General features: G+C 44.6%; 2 protein-coding genes and 1 long non-coding RNA gene across 4 annotated transcripts in view; 2 read left to right on the top strand and 1 right to left on the bottom strand.

The window, feature by feature from the left end:
• The first annotated feature begins 806 nt into the window (after positions 1-806).
• On the top strand, positions 807-8,511 carry LOC101058434 (uncharacterized). Its single transcript, XR_680972.5, has 3 exons — positions 807-1,452; positions 6,601-6,772; positions 6,968-8,511. It is a non-coding gene; the product is annotated as an uncharacterized LOC101058434 (long non-coding RNA).
• A 1,406-nt stretch (positions 8,512-9,917) lies between these two features.
• ATP5IF1 (ATP synthase inhibitory factor subunit 1) lies at positions 9,918-11,985 on the bottom strand. Its single transcript, XM_003338984.7, has 3 exons — positions 11,748-11,985; positions 11,566-11,657; positions 9,918-10,181 (listed from the first exon to the last, which is right to left on the bottom strand). Exons 1-3 carry the CDS (start codon positions 11,832-11,834, stop codon positions 10,040-10,042), a joined length of 321 nt encoding a protein of 106 aa, XP_003339032.1. The 5' UTR covers positions 11,835-11,985; the 3' UTR covers positions 9,918-10,039.
• Positions 11,477-27,857, top strand: part of DNAJC8 (DnaJ heat shock protein family (Hsp40) member C8) — a 35,963-nt gene continuing 19,582 nt past the window's right edge. The window contains exons 1-4 of one of the 2 annotated variants that reach the window (XM_054663997.2): positions 11,477-11,685; positions 13,511-13,636; positions 14,894-15,098; positions 19,004-19,105. In XM_054663997.2, coding sequence (XP_054519972.1) covers positions 15,021-15,098; positions 19,004-19,105 — 180 coding nt within the window. In that variant the 5' untranslated portion in view covers positions 11,477-11,685; positions 13,511-13,636; positions 14,894-15,020. 2 annotated transcript variants of the gene reach the window in all.

The raw sequence follows: 27,857 nt of genomic DNA on the forward strand, positions 1-27,857 counted from the left end.
CCAACCCTTTCTTTGTGAACCTCAGCAAATCACTTCACTTCTCTGAACCCGTTTCCTGTTTTTTTGTTTTTGTTTTTCTTTTATTACGTTTTTGTTTTTCTGAGACAGGTCTCGTTCTGTTGCCCAGGCTGGAGTGCAGTGGCGCGATCATAGCTCACTTAAGTTTGGAGCTCCTGGGTCCTCTCTCCTCAGCCTTCCGAGTAGCTGGGTCTACAGGACTGCATGTTAAATGTTAAATGGGGCAATAGTTTACCTCCACCGTTCTATTGTGAGAATGAGAGCTTATGCATGGAAAGCCCTTAACAAGGCTTGATGCAGATGAAGTGCTCAATAAACTGTAGATTATCTATATTTTTACTGTTATTTTGAAGGATCTGGCTCAGTGACTGGCTGATAGTGGTGGGTGTTCAAGAAAGGTGCCTACAACCATTAATATTAAAAGTTTGGCGCACATAGCCTGGCATTTAGTTGCAGTTTAATAAACTGTGGCTAGTATTGTTTTTTTGACCCCAGGACGCCCAGTGCGGTTTCAGCGTTAACAACTCCACGAAAATTGCAGAACAGACTTTTCGCTCAGCAACAGGCTCCTCTTACGTAAACCGCACCGGCCAATGAGCAGGAAGATGGGCGGGGTTTCTTGGCAGCCAATAGTAGCCCGCAGCGGCGCGCAGGATAGGCCCAGGCTGGTTTCCAGGCTGCATACGGAAACGAATCCCCGGGGCTCTTTGACTGGGGGCGAGTCTTCGAAGTCGCCAGGCTCGGCCTATCAACCGGGTCCTGATTGGTGCAGGCTGTGGCGGCCCGCCCCTGACTCCGTCTAGCCCCGCCTCCGCGAGAAGAGGCTGAACTGCCCCATCTGCTTTTAATTTCTTTCTTTCTTTCTTTCTTTCTTTCTTTTTTTCCCCTCTTTTCCTTTTCTTCTTTTAAATATACGTTTGGAAATTTGCCGGGCGTGGTGGCGGGCGCCTGTAATCCCAGCTACTCGGGAGGCTGAGGCAGGAGAATCGCTTGAATCCGGGAGACGGAGGTTGCAGTGAGCCGAGAACGCGCCACTACACTCCAGCCTGGACGACGAGAGTGATACTCCGTCTCAGTCAATCAATCAATCAATCAATCGTTTGGTTTTCGTTTTATGCTTTTACTTCCAAATTTATATTTGTTGCAAAAAATGTGGAATATAAAAAAGTGTAAAGGTGAAACTGAAATAATCCGAAATTATATTTCCCCCTCTGTGGTTTTTTTTTTCCGTCTCTGTGTTTTTCAGTGTTTTTCAGGCCTTCTGTCTTGAGCTCGTATTACTGCTGTTCACTGATGTATTGTAAAAGCGTAAAACCGGACGTGACCCAAATGTCTATCAAAGGAGACTGATGAGAGAAATAAACGGATTTGTTCACACAACGGCTTCTACAGCAAAGAAACAGAAGGTAGCTCCAAGTGCTCTGAAATGGAAAGGTATGCAGGATTTCCTGTTAGGTTAAAACAGAACGAAGCAAAAACCGAGGTTGCGCAATGATACATATAGAACAGTCTCATAGTTGTATACATAGTTACACAGAGGAAACAAAGATCTGGAAAGATGTGTAGTTTGCACCTGTTACCATTGGTTAGCTCTGGGGTGGACGGAGAAGGGAGAAGTTTTACGATTCTTTATATAATACACTTATTTAATATCTATCTATGTGCTAAGTTGTATTACATTTGTTGTTTTTTAAAGAGATCCTTTTAAACAGAGAAGGGAGAACTCCCTCAAATCCCAATTGCACTACCAAGAGAAACCAACATGTTGGTTATTTTTATAGCATATAAGTTTATATACCGTATTAATAATGTATAGCTATATAGCCTGCTTTTTCCACTTAGCACATTTCATAATTTTTGTAATATTAAATATTCCTTAAATATAATTGTTAATGGTTGCAGACTATTCATGTATGCTATAATTTGTTAATCCTTATTGAGAACATTTAGGGTTTTCTTCCCAATTTTTCACATATTTCAAGATGAGATAAAACTCTTAAATAATTATATTCCTGATTAATTAAATTCCTAGAAAAATTCATGAGTTGAAGACTATGAACAAATAAATTTAAGGCTTTTTTTTTTTTTTTTTTAAGAGAGGGAGTATTGCTGTGTTGCCCAGGTTGGTCTCAAACTCCTGGGCTCACATGATCCTCCTGCTTCAGCCTCTGGGGTAGCTGGGACTACAGGCCACTGCACCAGACTTTAAGACTCTTGGGCCAGGCACGGTGGCTCATGCCTGTAATCCCAGCACTTTGGGAGGCTGAGGTGGGCGGATCACCTGAGGTCAGGAGTTTGAGACCAGCCTGACCAACATGGAGAAACCCCGTCTCTACTAAAAGTACAAAATTAGCCGGACGTGGTGGCACATGCCTGTAATCCCAGCTACTCGGGAGGCTGAGGCAGGAGAATCGCTTGAACCCGGGAGGCAGAGGTTGCGGTGAGCCGAGATCGCGCCATTGCACTCCAGCCTGGGCAATAAGAGCAAAACTCCATCTCAAAACAAAACAAAACAAAAAACCCAAAAGACAAAAGACTCTTAATGCTAATTGTAAAACTTTTTTTTTTTTTTTTTGAGATGGAGTCTCCCTCTGTCGCCCAGGCTGGAGTGCAGTGGGGCTATCTCGGCTCACCGCAACCTCCACCTCCCAGGTTCAAGTGATTCTCCTGCCTCAGCCTCTCGAGTAGCTGGGACTACAGGCACGTGCCACTACGCCCGGCTAATTTTTTGTATTTTTAGTAGTGACAGGGTTTCACCGTGTTAGCCAGGATGGTCTTCATCTCCTGACCTCGTGATCTGCCTGCCTCGGCCTCCCAAAGTGCTGGAATTACAGGCGTGAGCCACCACGCCCGGCCGAAACTCTTGAAAGTTTGTTTCTGTGAACATTATTGATGCCTAAGATGGGCCTGTGCTATCCTTGTGGGGGTGTCGGTGTGTGTGAGAACAGAGCTGAGTAATGGCCAAAATCTGGCTGCCAGGATCAGACAGGTGACAAGAGAGGCAAATATAAATAGCTCAGATAAGCAAAGACATCCAAAAATACTCTGACCCAGACACTTCCGGGCACAAAACTCTTTCTGTCTTGCATTGTCCTGGTTGTACTTGGACATGCGATGGGTCAGAATTTGGTTTACTTAATATATATTATTCAGTCTTCTGGGTTTGAAGAATTTACTAAGATTTTAAAATCTCCAATTTATGATTTCCCTTGGAAAACAGGAAGTTCTGGTAACACTGAGACTGCATTCGAGGGTCCCACAAACCAGACTTGGTTTCTCACTTCCCGTAACAGTAACAAATGGAAGACTTGATGATTTACATTACCTGCCTGGCCCCTGTAGCAACTTGAGTTCAAAACTGTTGGACAGGGTCATGATTCCTTAACATGGTATTCAAAGCTTCGTGATTGGCTGGGTGCGGTGGCTCACACTTGTAATCCCACCACTTTGGGAGGCCGAGATGGGTGGACCACTTGAGGTCCAGGTTCGAGACCAGCCTGGCCAACATGGTGAAACCCCGTCTCTACTAAAAATACAAAAAAATTAGCTGGGGTGGTGGCAGATGCCTGTAGTCCCAGCTATTCTGGAGGCTGAGGCAGGAGAATTGCTTGAATCTGGGAGGCGGAGGTGGAAGTGAGCTGAGATTGTGCCACTGCACTCCAGCCTGGGTGACAGGGTGAGACTCTGTCTCAAAAAAAAAAAAAGGAAAAAAAAAAAAGCTCCTTGATAGTCTTGTGCTTTCCCCCTTTCATCTTTGTTTCCTTCCACTCTTGCTCACCCTTGCTCACACACACACTTCCTCAAGGTAAAAGTGTAAGGCAGGCAGAATGAGACTTAACAACTAGCATTTCTTATGTCATTATCCAGCCTTTTCTAACTAACACATTTGCTTCTTCACTCATTAACTTGAGGCATTTATTTTTCTTGATAAGACCAGGCCAAAGTCAGCCAATTGGATCAAACCAAATGGAATGGAATGTCCAGAAGTAGAAATTTTGCTGCTACAGGGTGTGTGCAACTTCACATACAGCTCTTGCCCCTTATTTCCTGTGTCTTTCCTGCTTGCTCACTCTGCTCCAGCTATACTGGTCACTTTGTTGTTCTTTTATTTCTTATTTTAGACAGGTTCTTGCTTTGTTGCCCAGGCTGGTGTGCAGTTGTGCAATCATAGTTCACTGTAACCTCAAACTTCTGGGCTCAGGTGATACTCCTGCCTCAGCCTCTGGAGTAACTGGGACTACATCTGAATGCCATCAAATCCAGCTACTTAAAAAAATTTTTTTTTTTAGGCCAGGCACGGTGGCTTACGCCTGTAATCCCAGCACTTTGGGAGGCCGAGGCGGGCGGATCACTTGAGGTCGGGAGTTCAAGAACAGCCTGACCAACATGAAGAAACCCCATCTTTACTAAAAATACAAAATTAGCTGGGCGTGTTGGTGCATGCCTGTAATTCCAGCTACTTGGGAGGCTGAGGCAGGATAATCACTTGAACCTGGAAGGTGAGGTTGTGGTGAGCCGAGATTGTGCCATTGCACTCCCGCTTAGGCAACAAGACTGAAACTCCTCTCAAAAAAAAAAGAAGAAAAATTTAAAAATTTTGAGCTGGGCGTGGTGGCTCACACCTGTCATCCCAACACCTTGGGAGACTGAGGCAGGTGTTTCCGTTGAGCTCAGGATTAGGTTTTGGCTTAAGGGAATATTGTGGATGATTTGATCTTTTATCAAAGTTTGAGATCACACAAACTTTCTTCCTGTCAGCAATAAGGCTGTTTTGGTTTCTTATCATTCGTGTAGCATTAAAAATGCTACTCCAATAAAGGCTGGAGTGCAGTGGCATGATGACTGAACTCCTGAGCTCAAGGGATCCTCCCGCCTCAGTCTCCCGAAGTATTGGCATTACAGGCGTGAGCCACTGCACCTGGCCAGCTTCAGACTTTTCTTGTGCAGCCTCCTCACCTCTCTTAGCCTTCTTAGAATTGAAGCGATTTAGGGCTTTTCTCCATATTCGGTTTTGCCTTAAGGGAATGTTGTGGCTTGCTTGATCATCTATCCAGATCACTCAAGCAATAAGGTTGTTTTGCTTTCCTATCATTTGTATGTTCACTGGAGTAGCATTTTTAATGTCCTTCAAGAACTTTTTCTTTGTATTCACAACTTGACTGGTGCAAGAGGCCTAGCTTTTGGCCTATTTCTGCTTTCTTTTTTTTTTTTTTTTTTTTTGAGACGGAGTCTCGCTCTGTTGCCCAGGCTAGAGTGCAGTGACACAATCTTGGCTCACTGCAACCTCCACCTCCCGGGTTCAAGCGATTCTCCTGCCTCAGCCTCCCGAGTAGCTGGGACTACAGGCGCGTGCCACCATGCCTGGCTAATTTTTGTATTTTTAATACAGACGGGGTTTCACCATGTTAGCCAGGATGGTCTCGATCTCTTGACCTCGTGATCCGTCCGCCTCAGCCTCCCTAAGTGCTGGGATTACAGGCATGAGCCACCACGCCTGGCTGCGGAAGAGATTTTAAAGCTCTCCACATATTTCAATGTGCCACCTGTGCTAAGAACTACAACTTTATTATTTTATTTTATTTTACTTGTTTTTGAGTTGGAGTCTTGCTCTGTCGCCCAAGCTGGAATGCAGTGGTGCAGTCTCGGCTCACTGCAACCTCCGCCTCCTGGGTTCAAGTGATTCTCTTGCCTCAGTCTCCCAAGTAGCTGGACAGGTGTGCGCCACCATGCCTGACTAATTTTTGTATTTTTAGTAGAGATGGGGTTTCACCACATTGGCTAGGTTGGTCTCAAACTCCTGACCTCAGGTGATCCGCCTGCCTCGGTCTCCCAAAGTGCTGGTATTACACATGTGAGGCATTGTGCCCGGCCTGAGAACTACAACTTTAGACTTACTGTTGTGAAAATCTCAAACTAGGCTCTATTGCAAACATGTGTTTGCATCATATAGGCATGCATAGACATGCTGACGGGGTTTATGTTACAGCCAAAAAGCTAATGCCAACACCAACCGCTGGCACTTCTATATTTACTTCCAGGAGCCCTTGCCTTTACCACCCATACCCCGCTACCCATGTACCTCCCACTCCCCCAGATTGAGGAGGGAGCTAGCTAATAGGCAACTGAAGCACTGGATTGGAACTGCAACTCAAGGTTGTGGGAGCAAGAGTTCTGAAGTGAAGACCTTGATCAGCACAAACCTGATCATGTGACCTTGTGAAAGTTACTTCACAATTCCCTGCTTCGGTTACTTTGGTTATAAAATTAAACTAATGGAATGGATCTATTTGCTAAAAATATGAGATTTAATGAGCAAATAATTTTAAAGTGCTCCATTAATTCTGCGATTGTTAAATAACTTCACTGCATAAAATTCTATAGAACTCTTTCAAATATATAAAAAAAGCACCCCAATGATTCTTTTTTTTTTTGGAAACAGGGTCTCACTCTGTTGCCCAGGCTGGAGTGCAGTGCCATGATCACAGCTCACTTCAACCTCAGCCTCCCAGGTAGCTGGGACTGCAGGCCTGTACCGCCATTATTATTATTATTATTATTATTATTATTTTGTATTTTCTGCAGAAATGGGGTTTGGTCATGTTACCCAGGCTGGTCTCAAGCTCCTGGGATCAAGTGATCTGTCCGCCTTGGCCTCCCAAAGTGCTGGGATTACAGCGGGGAGCCACTGCGCCCAGCCCAGCCAGCACGATTCTGACCCAGAGGGTTTAGAAGTTGCTTAGACAGATCTGCTCCTGTAAGTTCACAGAATTCCTCTGGCTACTGCTGTCCCTTTTTTTCCTGAGTCTTGTTTGCTGAAATCTTCTTGAGATTCTGTGAGACAATAGCCCCTATTTCTTCCAGTAAATTACTCTTTTTCTTCCCCTTTAGACAGCCAGTGCTGGTTTCTGTTACATGTAAACAAAAAGGATTCTATTTTTTATTTTTTTAGGCGAGTCAAGTGAAGCAGTGGGAGACGGAGGACAAAAAGAATTTTGACTAAGGCAATAAATATATTATACAAGTGAAGTATTTCCCAAATTGTATTCTGTGAAATGCTGTGTTCTCAAATGTTAACAAGTTCCATACAAGAACCATTTATTTCTAAATTCTAAAGTCACATTCATATTATGAATTATATTAAACATATATAGTTACTTTTATTATACCTAATAATCTGTCTTTATAAAAGTGTTTACCCAAAAATGCCAGCAGATTCCATGAGAAACTACCTGTACTACAATGATCGTCAAACTTTGGTGCATACATGACAGAATCAACTGGAGGGCTTGTTAAAGGATTGCTGAGTCAAACCCCTAGTTTCAGCAGGTTTGTGGTGGGGCCTGAGAATTTACATTTCTTTTTTTTTTTTTTAGACGGAGTCTCGCTCTGTTGCCCAGACTGGAGTGCAGTGGCGCGATCTTGGCTCACTGCAACCTCCGCCTCCTGGGTTCAAGCGATTCTTCTGCCTCAGCCTCCTGAGTAGCTGGGACTACAGGTGCCCGCCACCATGCTCAGCTAATTTTTGGATTTTTAGTAGAGACGGGGTTTTACCATATTGGCCAGGCTGGTCTCGAACTCCTGACCTTGTGACCCACCCACCTCGGCCTCCCAAATTGCTGGGATTACAGGCAAGAGCCACCGCGCCCTGCCGAGAATTTGCATTTCTAACAAGTTCCCAGGTGATGCTGACACTGCTGGCTCATGGAACCACTGCTGTAGTATTTTCCAAATTATCCTGATTCTAAGAACCACCTATGACCTGTGCTGTTTTTTCTGTGGTTACTGGCTCATGTCACATAAATTCTTTTAAGATTCAAACATGTTTGTGATATTACTCAGTATTTACATCTTGCTTTTACTGCAGCATGACAGAAAAATTAACCACAGGTATATCATAACAAAAAGACCATGAGTTACCATTTTCACAAAGTTCAGATATATTTAAATTAGCCTATTTAATCTTTTTTTGGTTGTTGTTGAGATGGAGTCTCACTCTGTCTCTCAGGCTGGAGTACAGTGGCACGATCTCAGCTCACTGCAACCTCTGCCTCCCAGGTTCAAGTGATTCTCCTGCCTCAGCCTCCCGAATAGCGGGGATTACAGGTGCCCACCACCACACATGGCTAATTTTGGTATTTTTAGTAGAGATGGGGTTTTGCCATGTTAGCCAGGCTGGTCTTGAACTCCTGACCTCAGGTGATCCGCCTGCCTCGGCCTCTCAAAGTGCTGGGATTACAGGCATGAGCCATCGTGCCCAGCCTATGGTACACCTTTACTGAGGAAACAATTCAGGAACATCACTCTTAGTAAGGCAATTGTTGATTATAAGTCAAAAAAACACTATCATGTACAAATTCAGGGGATTTTGCATACCTTGTTTTTTTGGTTACAAATATGCAAAATTAAAGATGTTTGCTAATACTTGTTTCCAATTTTTAAACTTTTCAAGTGTTGCACTGTTAATAATGTTAAAATAAAAGGCATTTGACTTAGTATGATTGTTTCTTGAACTTCATCTTTTCAGGTTATTTTGTTGCTGGCCACTTGCAAGATTTATAGGCACTACTGAGGCCTCAGTGCTGAGATTCAGCAACATTATAATCATTATAATTCAAAGTTTCGTTTTTTTTTTTTTTTTAAAGAGATGGGGTCAAAATGCTGCCCAGGCATGTCTGGAACTCCTGGGCTCAAGCAATCATCTTGCCTCAGACAGACAAGTAGCTGAACTGTAGGCACATACCACACCTAGCTGTGTTCAGTTTCATGGGCAAGTCAAACTATCTAGTGTTTTGTCTGTACAGACAAGGTCAATGCGACTTTTCCAAGCTTTTATCACTCAATGGTCCTAGAGGCCCTTGTGAGATAGATAGGGTCTTAGAACAAATAACTCATTACAATCCTGGGCAAATACTCTACTGAACTGGTGAACTGAAAATGTTTTGCTAATGGCCCAAATGTCACCTCAAATTTTTTTGCCTAGAGGAGTTACACAACTAGTTTGTATAGTAATTTAGTTATACTAGGCCCTCAAGTCTAATTTGAAACAAAATACTTGGCAAAGCAAAATATAATCTAAGAAATAATTCTGATTTTCTGCTAATAACAGACTTGGTTTAGTAGTCAAAAAACCTGGACACAAGTCTCACTGCCAAGGTGCTGAGTGACTGTATAAATCACATGATTTCTAATTCCAGTTCTCTCAATCTACAAAATTAGAACAAGGATGACTAGCTCATATTAAGTATCCTCTAAACCATTTTAAAAATGCAAAATGCTGTTTTAACTGATGGTACTTTCAATTGTATCTTTTTTTTTTTTTTTTTTTTTGAGATGGAGTCTCATTCTGTCACCCAGACTGGAGTGCAGTGGCACAGTCTCGGCTCACTGCAACCTACACCTCCCAGGTTCAAGTGGTTTTCCTGCCTCAGCCTCCTGAGTAGCTGGGACTACAGGTGCGTGCCACCACACCTGGCTAATTTTTGTATTTTTAATAGAGACGGGGTTTTACTGTTGTCCAGGCTGGTCTTGAACTCCTGACCTCAGGTGATCCACCCACCTTGGCCTTCCAAAGTGCTGGGATTACGGGCATGAGCCACCGCACCTGGCCTAATTTTATCTTTTGAAGCAATGACTCCTTCGGATCTCTAGGATCCTCCTGATCTTTATGCTTCAGATTGGGATTTATCCTTCAGGAAGCTTTCTCTGAACACTTCTAATTAGACGGGGAGGGGTACTTTGTCTGTGTCACACCTATCCCCCCCAACTCGTGTTGTTTCATAGCACTTAATCACACTGTGCATTGTCTGTGGGTTCCTGGATGCAGGGACGCCTCTAATCCATTTTAGCAGTCCATTGGTATCTGTCTATCTCTTCCAGATAGAAGAAGGCATCAAACACAGTTCACTGATGACAATTTATTATAATCTGTTAGTAGCACACAGACAAATGTTAGTTAAACCAGAACCATGTCTACACAGAAGTGGGCAATGACATGTGCCATTCTATGGGGAACTGTGTGCACTTAATCATCGTGTTTTAGCATTTTGATCTTCTGCTTATGCCGCTCAATTTCTTTCTGCAGACGCTCAATCTCCTTCTTATGATGAACGATTTCTTCTTCATGGTGTTTTTTCAAAGCTGCCAGTTGTTCTCTACTCTGTGCTCTACAAGGACACGGTGGCTCAGGGTTTAATTTCAACCCTTCACCCCAAAGAGATCTCAAAGCATAACCCGTAATGTCTAAGCAAGGAATAGGAGTCCCAATTCCATGGGAGTCTAGCTGGTCATCCTCTTCTACTCCTCAACTAGTGAAAGAATACCCCATCTTAAATTGAGGTGTAGCCATCTTAAGAAGACCAAAGAGCTTATTGCTTTCAGATTCCTCTTTAAAATAGAAAACTCCAGAGAGATGTGACACAAGTCCCTAATACCTTATGAGGGGAACAACCCAGGGAACTTGACTCCCCTTTAGGGAAAAGAAAAGGAACAAAATGAGGAAGACAGACAAAGGGGTGTAGCTAAAAGGCAAATATCCATTTCCTATTCCAATCTGTCTAGAGCTTTCTTTGCCTATAGAAATGAATGGCCCACTGTAAGGCCAATAAAGGGTCTCTTGCATGCGCAGTACTTGGCAGTTCAATTTAGGTTCCAAGAAGGGACTGGATTACAATGTTGGTTTGGTCACATTTAGGCCTCAGTTTTCCTTAACTACAAAATGTAGGGGCTCAATTAGATAGTCTCTAACGGCTGTACCTTGGCTCTCTATACGGTATGGCAGGTGTCATGGTGATAATTCTCAACAGAAGGCAGAAGTGAAAGGCCAAAGGACAAGCAAAAGCAAGATTAATTCCTCACTGCTCTCCAGAGTGGACAGAAGTCAGTTAAAGATAACTCAGGGCTGGCAAAGGGAGGCCCAGCCCACTCCATACTCCTAAGCAGGAGAGGGAAATCTACAGGTCTAGGCTGGGCTGAGTAGGGCAAAAGCCTTTAGAAGATGGTGTCCAACCATAAGTAGCTCCCATGACCAGCTCCCATCATCCTCACCCTTGCGGAGTCAGGGGTCTAGAAACACCTGAGAAGCCTGAATGCATGCAGGCTTGCAAAGCTAAGGCGTGCTGGCGAGGAAGGAGAGCGTAGAGGGGGTGACAGGTGGGTAAGGGCCGAGGGAGTCAGGCTGGGAGGCAAACGTTGGACGGTCGGATCTAGACACTGTGCGAAGAATCTGGGGGTGTTTCGCACGACCTGAGGAGAACTCCACGCGGGAGATGGTAATGATGAAGGAGGAGTTGAGCCGTGGGTTGTTTTGGAGACCCGCCGGTGGAAATGGTTTGGGGGCCTGAAACTGTTGTGCAGGGAACTGGGAGTGCCCTATACGTGGCAACGGTCGGGACATCAAGGGTTAGGGTATACTGGATTGGGGCCCGGGAGTTCTGTTGGGGGATGGGGCGCCCAAGGCACCAGGTAGGAACGGGTGGGGCGATTGGCAGTTTAAGGATTGGAAGGCCCTTGGGAGATCTAGGGCTGGACTTGGGACCCGGTGAGCCTCACCGGAAATATCGTTCCTCTTCAGCCTGCTCTCTCTTTCCGAAGGCCCCACCGGCTTCCCGGATGGAGCCCGCGCCCCGGTCGACATTCTCGGACTGCAGAGAGACAGGGACACTGGTAAAGGTACGGAAGCAAAGATGGGATCCGCCCGCGGGGCTGGAGCAGCGGACACTGCCGCAGCGTACCTGATCCGAGCCGAAGCCTCGGGCTTGCATGGTCCTCACGCCCCACACGCCAAGCCACGTCCGCGCCGCCAACGCCGTCACTGCCATTGCTGCTGGAGCTGCACCTCTGGCGTCTCTGCCGCAGCAAGCAGTCTCTCGTTACGCGCTAATGGCAGGGACGGCCAAGCACTCAATCTGGTCGACGCAGGGGCGGATGAACACAGGAATAGCGAATCACGGGAGAGCGGAGGCGGGCTTCCCGGAGCTCACAGCGAATCCCGAGCAAGAGACGGGTTTATTCTTAGCCAACCGCTAGCAAGGGCTTAGGGCCAAAGGACTGGAAAGAGGAATGATGGAGGAGTTTGGAGAGCTGAGTGAGGAGAGTGACGGAAGCCGAAATTTCGGCTCTTGGACCCATCAGAATGAGGCGTGGCGTCCACCTCCAGCCCACGATTTCAATTCTAAAGTCGTTATTATTCAAAGCTCAAAGGAAGTTTTCCCTTCCCTGGCCTGCTAGCATCAATAAAATGGGGGAATTCGGGGTTTGGGAGCTGTGTCCAGGATGCTGATGTCCAGGATACCGACGTCCAATGTGCCCTGGCTTAGATATACATAAATCGCGCTCATTTGTTATGAGAAGTGGCAGTGTTCTGGCTGGGCGCGGTGGCTCACGCCTGTAATCCCAACACTTTGGGAGGCCGAAGTGGGTGGATCACCTGAGGTCCGGAGTTCGAGACCAGCCTGGCCAACATGGAGAAACCCCGTCTCTACTAAAAATACAAAAATCAGCCGGGTGTGGTGGCACGCGACTGTAATCGCAGCTACTCAGGAGGCCGAGACAGGAGAATTGGCTTGAACCCGGGAGGCGGAGGTTGCAGTGAGCCGAGATTGCGCAACTGCACTCCAGCCTGGTGACAAAGCGAGACTCCGTCTCAAAACAAACAAAAAAAAGAAAACCCAAATTATAACTTGACCACCTCAGGCACAGTTTCCTAGGACCTCTTGAGGCTGTGTTTCCCCAAGCTATGGTCACTCATCTTGGCTCAGAATAAACCTTTTAAAAATATTTTAGTTTGTTTTTTTCGTTAGCAACATATTGTTGAATGGGCTTAATAACTGCACTTTTGGCAATGTGGTGCAATGCAGTAGAAAAGAGCAGGCCAGGTGCGGTGGCTCACACCTGTAATCCCAGCACTTTGGGAGGCCGAGGCGGGCAGATCACCTGAGGTTGGGAATTCGAGACCAGCCTGACCAACATGGAGAAACGCCATCTCTACTAAAAAAAAATATGAAAAATTAGCTGGGCATGGTGGCGCATATCTGTAATCCCAGCTACTCGGGAGGCTGAGGCAGGAGAATCGCTTGAACCTGAGAGGCAGGGGGTGCAGTGAGCTGAGATCACGCCACTGCACTCCAGCCTGGTCAACAAGAGAGAAACTGTCTCAAAAATAAATAAATAAAAATAAAAAATAAATTAGCTAGGCGTGGTGGCACATGCCTGTAATCCCAGCTACTTGGGAGGCTGAGGCAGGAGAATGCTTGAACCCGGGAGGCTGAGGTTGCGGTGAGCTGAGATCACGCTATTGCACTGCAGCCTGGGTAACAAGAGCGAAACTCTGTCTCAAAAAAAAAAAAAAAGGATAATTAGGAGTCTAGGGAAAGCTTGACCTTAACCTCCCTTCATCCATATAATGAATATGAACAAGACAACAGTAGTCTTTACTCTCATGAAGTTTATAGCTCTTCTCTAACTCATTTTCTCTTCTCTGTTTCTTCTTTTTTAGATGAGAGAATTGGGCCAGATTATCTACCTGATTGATGATTATAAAAATACCTTCTTTGGGGCTGGGCGTGGTGTCTCACACCTGTAATCCCAGCACTTCGGGAGGCCGAGGCGGATGGATCATGAGGTCAGGAGTTCGAAATCAGCCTGACTAACTCCGTCTCTACTAAAAATACAAAAATCAGCCGGGCGTGGTGACATGCGCCTGTAATCTCAGCTACTCAGGAGGTTGAGGCAGGAGAATCGCTTGAACCTGGGAGGCGGCGGTTGCAGTGAGCCAAGATCATGCCACTGCACTCCAGCCTGGGCAACAGAGCAAGCCTCTGCCTCAAAAAAAACAAAACAAACAAACAAACAAAAAAAACCTTCTTTGTTTTCTATGAAATAGTAAAACTGGCTTTATTGATCATATTTTAGTTGAGAAAATAGCAGCCCTGCCTGGTATTTTGTTTAATTCCATTTATGTGAAATACGTATTCACATATTGTTTAACTCCATTTATGTGAAATATCCAGAATAGGTAAATCCATATAGATAGAACACAGATTGCTTGTTTTCAGGGACTGGGGAGAGGGGGCGAATAGGGAGTAACTGCTTAATAGGTACTAGGTCTCCTCGGCCAGGCGCGGTGGCTCACGCCTGTAATCCCAGCACTTTGGGAGGCCAAGGCGAGCGGATTACGACGTCAGGAGATCGTAGACCATCCTGGCCAACATGGTGAAAATCCGTCTTTACTAAAAATATAAAAATTAGCGGGGCATGGTGGTGTTTGTCTGTAATCTCAGCTACTCGGGAGGCTAAGGCAGGAGAATTTCTGGAACCGGGGAGGTGCCACTGCACTCCAGCCTGGGTGACAGAGTGAGACTCCGTCTAAAAAAAAAAAAGTAGATACTAAGTCTCCTTTTGAGGTGATGAAACTATTTTGGAACCAGATAGACATGGTGGTTGCAGAACATTGTGAATGTTCTGAAGACCGCTGAGCTGGTCCGGCGCGGTGGCTCATGCCTGTAATTCCTGTACTTCGGGAGGCCTGGGCAACATGGCAAGACCCCGTCTCCACAAAAGTACATAAAATTAGCCGGGCATGGTGGCGCGCGCCTGCAGTCCCAGCTACTCGGGAGGCTGAAGTGAGAGGATCGCTTGAGCTTGGGAGGTCGAGGCTGCAGTGAGCTGTGATTGCACCACTCGACTCCAGCCTGGACGACAGAGATCCTGTCTCAAAAATAAATAAATAAATAAACCCACTGAATTATTCACTTTTTCTTTTATTCTTCTTATTATTTTTTACCTAACAATAACTTAAGCACATTATTTACTTTAAAGTGGTTAATTATATGTTATGTGTAATTCGTTTAAATTTTAAAAAGCCCACCTACGTTTAAAGTGCCTGGCTGGGCTGCGAGCCCTTTAAGAACCTCTCAGACGGGAGGCGGGGCTAGAGGAGCGGACCTGTAAGAATCACGTGAGGCGACGCCGGCGCAGAAGGGTCACGTGGTGGCTGGGCCGGGGAAATGGCGGCTTCAGGAGAGAGCGGGACTTCAGGCGGCGGAGGCAGCACCGAGGAAGCATTTATGACCTTCTACAGTGAGGTGAACACAGAGTGAGGAGTAGTGGCACCGGGGCGACCGCTCCCGGATCTGCTTTCCCAGTGGACAAAGGCAGTGGCCGCCTGGCCTGGACCGTTGGGCGATTCCTTCAGTCCAGTCTTCGGGGTGGCGGGGGTCTGGGGGTGTGTGAGCGTCTCCCACTGATAGCTGCTGGGAGATCCCCCGGGGCAACGAAAGAGGGGATGGTGTTCGACCTATCGAGGGAGGTGGCGAGTGTGTCCAACATAGTGCGGGCGCGCGGGCAGAGTGCCCCAAGTCCGCGGAGTCGGGGGCTGGCAGAGGCTGGGCCCTTCCTGGGAGTGACTTAGCCTTCTTGGCCCCCGAGACGTTTCTTAGTCCTTTGTAATGAGTTGTTTTAGTGGTTGTTTCTGCCATTCACGAACGCCAGGCACTGTGTATCATGCCAGTTAGGCATTATATTACCCCCATTTTACAGATGACGAACCTGAGGTTTAGGGAGGTGAAATAGTTTGGGGCCTTACAGTAGGTTACAGCTTGCTTGGTGGTATGTTAGGACAGCAGTGGGCTTGTTCTGAGCCTCCTTTACTATCGCATCTCCAGCGCATAGTATGTAGTGGATGCTCAGTAAATATTTGTTGAGTGAATGAATGAATAAATGAAATAAAAGCATGCCGTTTGGAGTCAGAATCTCAGATTAAATTATTGCAAGGGGCTGGGCACAGTGGCTCACATCTGTAATCCCAGCACTTTGGGAGGCCCAGGCGGGAGGAACCCAAAAGCTCGAGGCTGCAGTGGTCTATGATCGGACCACTGCACTCCGTTTTTGGCGAGAGTGAGACCCTGTCTCTTTAAAAAGAAGGAAAAAAAGGATAGAAAAAAAAAATTCTTGGTTGGGCGCGGTGGCTCACGCCTGTAATCCCAGCACTTTGGGAGGCCGAGACGGGCGGATCACGAGGTCAGGAGATCGAGACCACGGTGAAACCCCGTCTCTACTAGAAATGCAAAAAATTAGCTGGGCCTGGTAGTGGGCGCCTGTAGTCCCAGCCACTCGGGAGGCTGAGGCAGGAGAATGGCGTGAACCCGGGAGGCAGAGCTTGCAGTGAGCAGAGATCGCGCCACTGCACTCCAGCTTGGGTGACAGAGCGAGAGACTGTCTAAAAAAGAAAAAAATTCTTGGAAGACAGTTAACCTGACTGGACCGGGATTGAATTCTTTTTTTTTTTTTTTCCTAAGGCGGAGTTTTGCTCTTGTCGCCCAGGCCTGGAGTGCAGTGGCACGATCTTGGCCCACTGCAACCTCTGCCTCCCTGGTTCAAGTGATTCTCTCGCCTCAGCCTCCCGAGTAGCTGAGATTACAGGCGCCTGCCACCACGCCTGGCTAATTTTTGTATTTTTGGTAGAGACGGAAGTTTCACCATGTTGGCCAGACTGGTCTTGATCTCCTGACTTAAGGTCCGCCCGCCTCGGCCTCCCAAAGTGCTGGGATTACAGGCTTGAGCCACCACGCCTGGCCGGGATTGAATTTGTTCAAGACATTAATTTTGCAGATCTTCATATTCCACATCTGTAAAAACAAGAGAGTTAATTTAATTTAATTTATTTATTTTGAGACAGAGCCTCACTCTTGCCCAAGCTGGAGTGCACAACCTCTGCCTCCTGGGCTCAAGTGATTCTCCCACGTCAGTAGCTGGGACTACAAACTCAGGCCACCATGCCTGGCTGATTTTTGTATTTTTTTTATTGTGACAGGGTCTTGTTGTGTTGCCCAGGCTGGTCTTAAACTCCTGGGCTCAAGCAATCCTCCCGTCTTGGCCTCCCAAAGTGTTGGGATTACAGGCATGAGCCACTGTGCTTGGCAAGAGAGTTAATTTTAAAATAAACATTTTCATGAGGACTGAAGTTATTGTATAAGAAAGCGTTTCATAAAAAAATAAAGCAGAAGCATCTTTCTCAGGGTTAAACAAGGCAGAAGATGGGACCTCTGTAGGTTGGCATGGGTTTGAGGAATGGAGTTGCCCCCCAGCAGGCTGTGAGCTATTCAGGGTTAAGGACCATATCACATCCATCTTTTATTTCTTGCAATTGTAACAGTACTTGTTACATAGTAGTTTCTCCAAAGTATTACATTTAGGTCTAGACACCTGGCAGGCACTGCCTGTAGTCTCAGCTGCCCGGAAGGCTGAGGCAAGAGGACTGGAGGATGACTTGAGCCCAGGAGGTGGAGGTTGCAGTGAGCCATGATCTGTCTTCTGTCACTGCAGTACACCCTGGGTGACAGAGCAAGACCCCTTCTCAAAAAACAAAAACAAACAAAAAGCCAAATGGCAACCTTTGTTTGTTTGAATTGGATGGGAAAAAATATCTAAGGAAGGATGCTTCAGTCATTTTTTTGAAAAATAGAGACAAGGTCTTGCCATGTTGCTCAGGTAGGTCTTGAATTCCTGCACCCAAGTGATCCTCCTGCCTCAGACTCCCAAAGTGCTGGGATTACAGGCATAAGCCACCACACTGGCCTCATTCATTTAACAGATGTTTATTGAACATTGGAAATGTACTAGTTTGCTATTTAGGTGTTGGGGATACGGTAGTGAACAAGAGAGAAAAAAAATCCTGTTTTCATAGAGTGAAGAGGGAAGATGTCTAGAAGGAATGACTTTTTATGTTAATGAAATTCTTTCCAACCTTGTTTTGGCTATAGGAATAAAGATGGCATGTAGCATACCAGAGATTCATTCCAACTAGCATTCCAACTCTGACAGTGACACCAAGAATGTTTTCCTGGGACTGCCTGGTGCTTGTTCTCCCTGGCATTGTCTTCAGGTCAGGGATTTTTCTTTTTTCTTTCTTTCTTTTTTTTAAATTAAAAATAGAGATGGGGTTTCGCCATGTTGCCCAGGCTTGTCTCAAACTCCTGAGCTCAAGCAATCCACCCACCTCAGCCTCCCAAATGTTGGGATTACAGGTGACAGCTACTCCGCCTGGCCAAGTCAGGGATTTTTTCTAACACTATTAGAATTAGGTGGTGGAGTTGTTTGTTCCTTCCCATCAACAGTTTTAAATGCTGCTCATAGTTTATGTCTTACTGTGATTGTATTTTTCCTTTTTTTGCTCTTTAAATTTTTTTCTTTATTTTTTTTCCTCACAGAGAAATCTCTTACTTTTTTTTTTCTTTTTTGAGACGGAGTCTCGCTGTGTCTCCCAGGCTGGAGTCCAGTGGCGCGATATTCGCTCACTGCAACCTCTGTCCCTGGGGTTCAATCGATTCTCCTGCCTCAGCCTCCCAAGTAGCTGGGACTACACGCCATGCCACCATGCCCAGCTAATTTTTTGTATTTTTAGTAGAGACGGGGTTTCACCATGTTGGCCAGGATGGACTCCATCTCCTGACCTCATGATCTGCCCACCCCCCAGCCTCCCAAAGTGTTGGGATTACAGGCGTGAGCCACTGTGCCCAGCCTATTTTTTTTTTTTCTTAAAATTAAAAGCTATAAATGAAGTATAACCACACACAAGCACATCTTCCATCATTAAAGTGGAAGTTCTTTAAAGGCTGTGACTTATTTATCTTTGAATCCTCTTGATGCCTGCTGTGGGGTCAAACTGTTGGGGTTAAAATTCTGGCTTACAAGTTGGGTAATTGGGAATAAGTCAGTTACCTTCTCTAAGCCTCAGTATTCTTATCTGTGAATTGGGTATAATAGCAGTATCTACCACATAGGGTTGTTGAGATTAATAAATACATGTAAGATTTTTATATTAAAATTCAGCAAATGGTAGTTTTAATTTCTCAAAGCATTTAGCAAAATGTCTTGCACATGGTAAACACACAAATAAATGTTTGTTGAACATATCAGTGAACATTTTGTTAAGATAATTCAGTTTGTTATTGAATTCTATTAATGAAGTTTTTAATCCTCATAATTTTAGGTGAAACAAATAGAGAAGAGAGACTCGGTTCTAACTTCGAAAAATCAGATTGAAAGACTGACCCGTCCTGGTTCCTCTTACTTCAATTTGAACCCATTTGAGGTGAGCTGATTGATGTTGCTAGGGCCTCTGTAATGGGGGAGATTTGCATAGCTGCAGGCATACCTACATCAGAATACATACCTAATTTATATCATAGTTAGGATTGAGAAAAATGGTGGAGTAAAGTGATGGAATCTGTATAGTACAAAATTGAGTATTCCTTATCCAAAATGCTTGGGACCAGAAGTTTTTTGGATTTTGGATTTTTTTGGGATTTTGGAATATATACATACATTCTGCTTACTTACTGGTTGAAGCATCCCAAATTAGAAAATTCAGAATGTTAATGAGCATTTTCTTTGAGCATCAGTTGACTCTCAGAAAGTTTCAGATTTTGGAGCATTTTGGATTTTGCATTTTTGGATTAGGGATATGTAACCTGTATATAGATTGTCTTTAAACTTGGGTGATTGTACTGAGCAGAACTGGAGAGGCAGCATGTTAAGGAAAGTGAGATGGTCACATATCTTTCATCATCTTTTAGCAACCCAAATATATAAGGATTTAATTTCAGATGTGAAGGGGTGGCTAGCTCTAATAAGTTTAGGATTCTTTTTTTTTTTTTTTTTTTGGAGACGGAGTCTTGCTCTGTCCCCCAGGCTGGAGTGCAGTGGCGCGATCTTGACCCACTGCAACCTCCTCCTCCCAGGTTCAAGCAATTCTCCTGCCTCAGCCTCCCGAGTAGGTGGGATTACAGGTGCCCACCACTGTGCCTGGCTAATATTTGTATTCTTAGTAGAGATGGGGTTTCACCATGTTGGCCAGGCTGGTCTCGAACTCCTGACCTTGTGATCCACCCACCTCAGCCTCCCAAAGTGCTGGGATTACAGGCGTGAGCCACTGCGCCCAGCCTAGGATTCTTGATTTAAACTACTTGTTAAAACTTCTGTTTCACTATAATAAATGCCAAAAACCCAACAACAACAAAACAAAGATCACAAGATTTTAGATAAGTGAATATACTTTTTGATTTTCTTAATTTTATAGCTTTAAACTTTTCCTGGTTATAAAAGTAAATCATATTTGTTGCAAATGTACAGAAAGCAAGAATAATCATATATAATCCCACCTAAGAGAAATAGCCACTCCTGTTTACACTCAAACTGTTTTGCTTAAAAACAGGGAGCATCATACACTTAATCCTTCTTCTTCTTCTTCTTCTTTTTCTTTTTTAAAGAGATGGGGCCTCATTATGTTGCCCAGGCTGGCTTAGAACTCGTGGGCTTAAGTGATCTCCTTGACCTGCTCAGCCTCTGGAGTAGATGGGATTACAGGCATATGACACCACACCTGGCTCAGCTCAATACGATTTTATTTTATTTTATTTTATTTTTTTGAGACAGGGTCTCACTGTCACCCAGGCTAGAGTGCAGTGGTGCAATCATGGCTTACTACACCCTTGAACTCCTGGGTTCAAACGATTTGCCCACCTTGGGCTCCCATAGTGCTGGGATTACAGCCATACAGCCATTCCCCACCATGTCCAGCCTCAGTGCTGTTTTAAATGCTTTTTTTTTTGAGATGAAGTCTCACTCTGTCACCTAAGCTGGAGTGTAATGGTGCGATCTTGGCTCACTGCAACTCCGCCTCCCAGATTCAAGTGTTTCTCTTGCCTCAGCCTCCCGAGTAGCTGAGATTACAGGTGCCTGCCTCCATGCTTGGCTAATTTTTGTATTTTTAGTAGAGACGGGGTTTTGCGATATTGTTCAGGTTGGTCTCGAACTCCTGAGCTCAGGCGATCCACCTGTCGCGGCCTCCCAAAGTGCTAGGATTATAGGTGTGAGCCACCGCGCCTGTCCAAAAAAAAAAAAAAAAAAAAAAAAAGAGAGAGAGAGAAATTCTTTTTTTGTTTTTTTGCAATGCTTGACAAGATGTTAAATCTGTTAACATCTTTAATCATAAATGAACTCTTCAGAAATCAGTACAGACTAACATTACACAGGAAGTGAAAATAAAAGGAACAGAGGAAAATGGAATAGTACAAATGAGTTATAAGGCTATATGAAGATGATATATAGTTAATACTAATAGTTGAGAAAGCAATTTTATTATAAATTACATTATCTGTGCTTACAAATATTGATATCTGATGTTCGTACAGCTTTAGAAAATGAAGAATTCTCAAATACTGAGGAAACTTACTCTAGTCATGAGGAGTTTACTCAAAAATGTAGATTTTTGCATAAAGTTGGCCCCAGCAGTTCCAAACCACAGCAATCACTCCAACAAAGTAGTTGGGTACACACACATATACATACATGTTTACTACACAATAGATGTGTAAGTAATATGTCACCCCCCAAGAAACTTTTTATGAACTGGTTATAAAATAATAGACTGGGGGGTAAAAAAAATTCCATATAATTTATTTAATCATTTCTTTATTGTGGAATAGTTTAGCTAGTTTATTTCTTTCTAAAAATTTTTTTTTTGAGATGGAGTCTCTGTCGCCCAGGCTGGAGTGCAGTGGCGCAATCTCGGCTCACCACAACCTCCGCCTCCCGGGTTCAAGCGATTCTTCTGCCTCAGCCTCCCGAGTAGCTGGGACTACAGGCATGTGCCACCACGCCTGGCTAATTTTTGTATTTTTTGTAGAGATGGGGTTTCACCATATTGGCCAGGCTTTTCTCAGACTCCTGACCTTGTGATCTGCCTGCCTCGGCCTCTCAAAGTGCCGTGATTACAGATGTGAGCCTCCACACCCAGATCTTTAAAAAGTTTTTTTAACAGGCGGCCCTCTGAACCAGAATAGGTTCAGAGAGACTCTCTAAACTACTTTCTAATTGTTCACATTTACAAATAATTTTGAAGTGAATATTTTTGTATCTGTTAAATAATAGAAACAACACTTATTGGGCACTTAGAAAAAAACTCCCCTCACTTTTTTTTATTGTGGAAAAATATGTATAACATAAAATTTGCCATTTTGGCCAGGTGTGGTGGCTCACGCCTGTAATCTCAGCACTTTGGGAGGCCAAGGTGGGAGGATCACTTTAGGCCAGGAGTTTGAGACCAGCCTGGCCAACATGGCGAAACCCCATCTCCACAAAAATAATACAAACATTGCTGGGCATGGTGGTGCATGCCTGTAATCTCAGCTACTTGGGAGGCTAAGGCCCAAGAATCACTTAAACCCAGGAGGCGGAGGTTGCAGTGAGCCGAGATTGTGCTACTGTACTCTAGCCTGGGCGACAGAACGAGACTGTCTCAAAAAAAAAAAAAAAAAATTACCATTTAAATTTTTTTTTAGTTTTACAATTCAGTGGCATTAAGTACATTCACAGTGTTGTGTAACCATCACCACTGTTCATATTCAGAAATTTTTCGTCACCCCAACCAGAAACTCTGTATCCACTAAACAGTAACTCCTCATTTTCTCCCTGACCCCTGGTAACCTCTACTCTACTTTGTCTATGAATTTGCCTCTTCTAGGAAACCCGTGTAAGTGGAATGGTATCGTATTTGTTACTTTGTGTCTGGCTTATTTCACTTAGCATGATATTTTCAAGGTTCATCTGTTTTCTGTTTTTTGAAGAGTAATTTTTCAAGAATTTTTTCATTTATAAATAATCTCAGATTAACAAATATTTCAAATACAATATGAAGACTTTTCCTTGAACTCTTTAAGAGTAAATTGTTAGTATGATGGTCCATCACCCTGATATACTTTAATGTGATTTTTCTACAAATATCCTCTTACTGAACCACAATATAAACTATCAAAATCAGGAAATGAACCCTGATACGTTGTTACTATGTGAATCATCAGACCCCATTCAAATTTTACTAATTGTCCCAAAAAAGTCTTTCTCAGGGCCTCTCTGGATACATTGTTACTATATAATCATCAGACCCCATTCAGGTTTTACTAATTGTCCCAAAAAGGTGTTTTTCAGGGCCTCCCTATCACTCGGCTCACTGTATAGCTCACTGCAACCTCGAACTCCTGGGCTCTGGGCTCAATTGATCCTCCCACCTCAGATTTTCAAAATATTGGGATTCAAGGTGTGAGCCACTGTGTTTGGCTCTTTGGTTTGTTTGTTTGTTTCGTGACAGAGTCTCACTCCACTGCCCAGACTGGAGTGCAGTGGCGCAATGTCGGTTCACTGCAACCTCTGCCTCCCGAGTTCAAGTGATTCTCCTGACTCAGCCTCCCTGGTTGCTGGGATTACAGGAGCGTGCCACCATGCCCTGCTAATTTTTTGTATTTTTAGTAGAGATGGGGTTTCACCAAGCTGGCCAGGCTTGTCTCGAACTCCTGACCTCATGATCCGCCCTCCTCAGCCTCCCAAAAAGTGCTGGGATTTCAGGCGTGAGCCACCGCACCTGGCGTGTTTGTTTTGTTTTGTAAGATGGGGTCTCCCTGGCCAGGCGTGGTGGCTCACACCTGTAATTCCAACACTTTGGGAGGCTGAGGCGGGCAGATCACTTGAGGTCAGGAGTTCAAGACCAGCTTGGCTAACATGGTGAAACCCTGTCTCTACTAAAAATAAAAAAATTAACCGGGTGTGATGGAGTGCCCCTGTAATCCCAGCTACTTGGGAGGCTGAGGCAGGAGAATTGCTTGAACCCGGGAGGCAGAGGTTGCAGTGAGCCGAGATTGCACCATTGCACTCCAGCCTGGGTGACAGAGTGAGACTCCATCTCAAAAATAAAAAGAAGTGTCATGAGGTTACTATTTTTCCCCTTTGTAATGAATAAGTATTTTATGTGGAGGTGCTTTGAAACTTGGTAAATATCCTGTCCATATCAAAATTTTAGTTCATTTATTTGCCAGTATGGACTTAGGTTTTTCTATTTTATTCAGTAAGTTGTAATTTTATGTTTATTTTGATGCTCAGATTGTCTCAAGTTTGGCCAGTGGGTTACCTTTCAATCTAGCTCCTGTGTCTTTCATATGTCTTCATCATTCTTTGATTAGTAGGCACTTTTGTGTTTTTCCTGACCCAGCCTGGAATTAACCATTTCACCAAGGAGCCCTGGTTCCTTTTGGCAAAGAATGATATATAGAAATCAAGATTTGAATGCTAGGTGGATTCATTGCTGTTGGGATATCACAGCTTACAGACCCTGGAGTCTGTGTGTTCGTGTGTGTACGTATATGTTTACACCCAACATCCATTTTCAGTCCAACCCCACAGGATTTATTCTAATAGTTAGAAACCTGGTTCCCACTATCTTTTCTTTATTATTATTCTTTTTTTTTTGTAAAGACAAGGTCTCACTATGTTGCCCAGGTTGATCACAAACTCTTGGCCTCAAGTGATCCTCCCTTGGCCTCCCAAAGTACTGGGATTGATTATAGCATTACAGCCAGTGCACCTGGCGCTGGCTCCTACAGAATTTAATATCTACATTTACTTAATTGATCTCTCTGTATGCAACTAACTTCCCACTGCCACTCCTTCCCTCTGAATGCTCTCCTCACCCCGCTGTACTCTGATACCAGCACCAGGATATGTCTATGCAAAAACCTTTCTCACCACACCTGGGCTCTGAACTCCCATGTCAGGCCACCCTTCCATGTGGCTCTCTGGCTTTCTGAGCATGCTGTCTTCCTGCTGGGGGCCCTTTTCACTGATCATGGGCTCCAGCATCCCACACTGATCCTCCCCGCTGAGTAGGCATCTTCCCTACCCTGCTCTGGCTTTGACATCCTCTGTCAAGCCACCTTCTTCCATGAACACCTTTCTCCTCTTACTCGGGCTCTGGCTCCACATACCATGTCTCTTTTCATGTTTTTTGGGCTCTGAACCTTGTGTTGGGCTGCCTTTTCACACTGGATGCCCTACTACTTGGACACCCTTCTCACCATACCAGGCTTCCATACCCCATGCTTGGCTGCCCTTTGTGAGAATGTCCTTGCTTGGGCTCTTGTACCCTGTGCCAGGCTACCTTCCCCTGTGGACACCCTCCGTACCTTGCTTGGTCTCAGACACCCTGTGTTGGATTCTACTTCCACACGGATGCTTTCCTCATCCCTCTTGGGCCCTGATATCCTGCACTGGCTGCCCTCCCATGCTGACATTTTCCCCCTGCTTAGGTTCTGATGTTCCTGTGCTGGCCTCCCTGTCTATGGGGATGCCTTTCTGAACTTCTTTGTACACCATGTTAGGCTGTCCTTCTCTGTGGATGCCCTTCTCACCCCATTTGGGCTTCAGCACCCTGTGACTAGCCACTACTCTCTGTGTGGTCACTGCCTTCCTTGTTCCAGGTGGCCTCTGACACTGTGCTCTGGGCCATGTGACTCCCACCCAGAGTAGACGTCTGTTTTGCCTGACCCCACTTAATGGATTTGGATTTATTGCTTAGGAAGGGAAGGGGGAGATAAAAAGCTTGAAGATTACTTTTTTTTTCAATTTTTAAAATTGTAAAATATACATAACATAAAATCTACCATCTTAACCAGTTCATTTTTTTTTTTTTTTTTTTTTTGAGATGGAGTCTTGCTTTGTCACCCAGGCTGGAGTGTAGTGGCGTGATCTCGGCTTACTGCAACCTCCGCCACCTGGATTCAAGCAATTCTCCTGTCTCAGCCTCCTGAGTAGCTGGGACTACAGGTGCATGCCACCACGTCCGGCTAATTTTTGTGTTTTTGGTAGAGACGGGGTTTCACCATGTTAGTCAGGCTGGTCTCGAACGCCTGACCTCAGGTGATCCACCCGCCTCAGCCTCCCAAAGTGCTGGGATTACAGGTGTGAGCCACTGTGCCCAGCCAGTTAATTGGTTTTAAATACACTCATAGTGTTGTCCAACCATTACTATTATCCATCCTCATAACTCTTTTCATCTTGTAAAACTGAAACTGTATACCCATTAAACAATAATTCCGCATTCCTCCCTCCCCAGCCCCTGGTAACCACCATTCTACTTTTTGTCTCTATGACTTTGACCAAGTACCTCATATAAAAGGAATCATAGTGTTTGCCTTTTCGTGACTGGCTTATTTCATCTAGTACAATGTCTTGGGTTCTTCAATGTTGTAGCATATTGTAGAATTTCCTTCTTTTTAAGGCTGAATGGTAATCTGTTGTATGGATATACCACATTTTGCCTATTCATTCATCCGTTGATGGACATGGGTTGTTCTACATCTTAGCTATTGAGAAAAGTGTTGCTATAAACATGGATGTATAAATACTGAAGAGTACTTTTGATATGATTTTGGGGAGGGCCTAGGGGAAGATGATTTGCTGGAGAGATGATAAAGAATTTATGGTATGTTCTTTCTATCTAGCCATACTTTAAAATCGAGCATAGTACCATGAAAGGGAACATATGACCATATAATTTATTTTTTATTAAGGTAATTAGTGTCTCCTGTGGGGACCTGATGGATGAGAAGGGACAGATTGTTGGGCATCAGTGTGAAGGCTAGGATTTTAGTGCCCTATTAGTTATTGTAGTTCTGAAAGTGGAACTCATTGCCCTGTAGCCTTTGTTCTCACTATAGGAAGTATGTTTAGATGTGTGACAATATGGTGAGTTTGCACGCTCTGAAAGCTGCAAGATTGTGTTTGAGTGGGCAGGACTCCCTGACTGTTCTTTCTTTCTTTCTTTCTTTTTTTCCCTTTTTGAGACAGAGTTTCCTTCTTGTTGCCCAGGCTGGAGTGCAGGGGCACGATCTCGGCTTACTGCAACCTCCGCCTCCCGGGTGCAAGCAATTCTCCTGTCTCAGTCTCCCGAGTAGCTGGGACTACAGGCGCCCGCCACCACGCCCGGCTAATTTTTTGTATTTTTCATAGAGACGGGGTTTCACTATGTTAGCCAGGATGGTCTCGATCTCCTGACCTCGTGATCCACCCGCCTCAGCTTTCCAAAGTGCTGGGATTACAGGCGTGAGCCACCGCGCCCAGCCTGGATTCCTTTTTCAAGCAGAAGATCCTAAAGGAGATGGCTGTTATATTTTGAGTTCAGGAACTTATCTGAATGCAACAGTTAAGCATTTTTGTTTCTGTGTGATGATTAATTAGCTCCCTGAGGTTCAAAACTGTGGGTCTCTCCCTCCATATCCTAAAAGCCTGAGACACAACAGGAGTTCAGAAAAACCTTCCAAGAATCTGAACAGACCTGTGTGCTTGGAGCCATGTTGGTAATAAGGCATTTATCATTTTTGTCAGAATTACTTGTTACTTGTCTCTCCCTTATCTACTGTGAGAACGGTAGTTCTTAAATTCTGTGAGGACAGTAGAGCTGTGGTTAGAATGTGTCCCCCAAATTCATGTGTTAGAAATTTAATCCCAATGCAACAGCTTTTCGGGGTAGGGCCTAATAAGAGGTGATTAGGTCTCTGCCCTCACAATTGGATTAATGTCCTCATCTTGGGAGTGGATTAGTTATCTCAAGAATGGACTTGTTACATATGTGAGTTTAGCCCCCTCTTGCCCTTACCTGATGACGGCCACTCAACCTTGAACTTCTCAGCCTACAGAAGTATAAGAAATACATTTCTTTTCTTTATAAAGTGCCCAGTCTATGGGATTCTGTTCTGGCAACACAAAACAGACTAAGAAAAGTAGTGAGCACAGTATCTAGCTATCTTAGAAAATTTTTGTGCTCTAAAAGTTGGTCCTGAATGTATAAAGCTGGCTTCAAAGAGGACCGGCCGCAGGTAAAAGTCCATTGTCTTCACCATGCCACGTGTGGCACCTCCAGCTCTTAAAGACGAAAGAGGAGTTGGATTGGCTTTGAAGGCACTCAGTGAATATTTGTTCTGATATAGCTCTTGGAAAAATAACTTTTGGAGTGTGTG

This window comes from Pan troglodytes, chromosome 1, assembly GCF_028858775.2.
Source record: "Pan troglodytes isolate AG18354 chromosome 1, NHGRI_mPanTro3-v2.0_pri, whole genome shotgun sequence".
NCBI lineage: Eukaryota > Metazoa > Chordata > Mammalia > Primates > Hominidae > Pan > Pan troglodytes.

Coding starts and splice junctions, on each gene's coding strand:
- ATP5IF1 (XM_003338984.7), bottom strand. CDS start 11,834: ATGGCAGTGACGGCGTTGGCGGCGCGGACGTGGCTTGGCGTGTGGGGC. Junction 11,658..11,747: donor GAGGCTTCGGCTCGGATCAG/GTACGCTGCGGC, acceptor GTCTCTCTGCAG/TCCGAGAATGTCGACCGGGG. Junction 10,182..11,565: donor GAAGAGGAACGATATTTCCG/GTGAGGCTCACC, acceptor GTGTCCTTGTAG/AGCACAGAGTAGAGAACAAC.